The sequence below is a fragment of the Frankliniella occidentalis genome, unplaced genomic scaffold (assembly GCF_000697945.3).
Source record: "Frankliniella occidentalis isolate FOCC.00 unplaced genomic scaffold, Focc_3.1 Scaffold184, whole genome shotgun sequence".
NCBI lineage: Eukaryota > Metazoa > Arthropoda > Insecta > Thysanoptera > Thripidae > Frankliniella > Frankliniella occidentalis.
In genome coordinates, this window is record NW_026267310.1 from 582,113 (window position 1) to 584,031 (window position 1,919).

A 1,919-nucleotide genomic window follows, 5' to 3' on the forward strand; every position below is an offset into this window, starting at 1 on the left:
GGGCGGGCTCGGCGTGGGGGGAGGCTCGACCAGGCATTGAGGGGAGGAAAGGGGCGCACTCACCTGTGCCCGAAGGCCCATACAGCAGCAGGCCCTTCCAGGGCGTCAAGATGCCACTGAACAACTCCGGGTACTTGATAGGGTAGACCACTGCCTCGCGGAGCAGGCGTTTGGGCTCGCGTAGGCCCTTGATGTCGTTCCACCGCACGCTGGGGTTGTGCATGAATATATCCTGGTGGGGTAGATCGTTCATTGCGTTGATCAAAGTCGAGATGGCCACAGAGGACCTGCACATTATCCTCGTCATCGTCATACTTACCCGGGAAATGATCTCCGCGAAATGCCTCCACTCGGGGTCCTTGTGCATACCAGCAACCGGCTTCAGGAGCCGTTCCGGCGGAGGGACGTCATCGACGCTCTCCGCACCGGCCGTGCCGGCCTGCGACAGAGGGTACGCCATCACTGTCAATAACTCAAGAGGCTCCGTGGACGCTGGGGCGGCCACGCCGTCACCATGGCCGGGGAAAGCCTCCGTGGGCGTCTTCCTATCCAACGAACCCATAAACATCCTCATTTCGTTTTGCACGATTTCACATTGTAACGCACACCACCTCCACCCGACGTCCAGAGCTCGCTCGATGTGGATCACTACGTTACTTACCTGGGAATGGGCTTCCTACGGACATGCCCCTTCGTGTTTGAAGTCGACACGTCTCCTGGCTGATCAGATTTTTTGCAGAGTTTCGGGTGCTTTTGGAAGCGCACATAATAATAGTCCTCGAACTCTTTGACGATTGTAGAAAGATCGATGTTGTCGCACACTTCATATTGATCGGCGAGTCCTGATTCCTTCGCTAATAGACGGGCCGAGTCCAGGTACCTGTCAAACGATGTGAAGTGGACTTCCCTGTGTTACGGCATTTTATATCGGAGGGACTAAGGGGTCTGACTCTTTCTAAACAAAACTAACCCTTCGTCACGAAGGTGCTGCGTGACAATACACAATAAATGCTTTTTCCGTTCAGCAGTCCTTCTTTCCTCCTAAAATGGAAAATCTATTATTAGGTCCGATACAAATAGCGTTCAGTTATGACAAATAGCTGCTATCCCTACATGTTCGCGAACTTGGTGAGCTATTCGCACGCTGTTGTAAGTGAGCTCGGAGCACATTTCGGCTTCACTAATGGTAAACATTCAGCACCATTACCATAGCAACCCACGTTGCCATGGAAACATGGAGCAGAATATTGTTGTGTGTAAGGAAGTAAGCAGTGGTAGGATAGATGTGTAGCTTTTATAGTTACTGTTTTTCAAAGGGACTGTTTAGTTAGTTCACTCTAAAACAAATAAAGAAAAAAATTGAGGCACCCAATGCTTATTTTCATTTGAAAATGAAGAATTTATTTCACATTTTGAAAACTAATACAAAACTTTGTAATAACATTTCTTAATAACAATATGGTTCAAGTGAGATGCTATTTCTAGGGCTGCCAAAGCAGCTATTTTCAGTTATTTTTTTGTTAATGAAGAAATGCACAGATAATTCCATGGTTCTGCTTTCAAAGCAGAACTAGTCAGATAGCATCAAGAATTCTATTGATCGTTCACTAAACTTAAGACTACCTTGCAATATCGACCACAGTGAGTGGTCAGAGATTATTTAGAATTTCATAGTAAACCTAGAATTATTGAAATAGTTACTAGTAGTTCATTCATTCATTTTGCAGGAAAAAATAGACAAACATCATGCTTTCATATAAATTACAAACATTCATATCTTCAACACTATTGACATGAGACAATAGTCACTTATGATAACATTGAAAATAACACAACTTAACACACAGACAACAAACAATTAAAGGTTCTATAAACAGAAAATCAATAGGTCTATACAACATTATTAAAATTTAAAGCTG

The 1,919-nt window shown here is 44.9% G+C and overlaps 2 protein-coding genes across 2 annotated transcripts in view; both read right to left on the reverse strand.

Annotated features, from left to right (window-relative positions):
• Positions 1 to 1,324, reverse strand: part of LOC113203787 (katanin p60 ATPase-containing subunit A-like 2) — a 2,276-nt gene extending 952 nt beyond the window's left edge. Inside the window, exons 1-5 of the mRNA XM_052272028.1 lie at positions 1,114 to 1,324; positions 971 to 1,041; positions 662 to 880; positions 320 to 545; positions 31 to 232 (exon numbers count right to left, since the gene is read on the reverse strand). Of these exons, the coding sequence (XP_052127988.1) occupies positions 31 to 232; positions 320 to 545; positions 662 to 880; positions 971 to 1,041; positions 1,114 to 1,194 (799 nt within the window). The 5' untranslated portion in view covers positions 1,195 to 1,324. The remainder of the gene's footprint in view (positions 1 to 30; positions 233 to 319; positions 546 to 661; positions 881 to 970; positions 1,042 to 1,113) is intronic.
• Positions 1,325 to 1,375: 51 nt separating this feature from the next.
• LOC113203793 (protein phtf) overlaps positions 1,376 to 1,919 on the reverse strand; it is a gene marked incomplete in the record, with an annotated part of 15,352 nt that continues 14,808 nt past the window's right edge. Inside the window, 1 exon segment of the mRNA XM_052272004.1 lies at positions 1,376 to 1,919.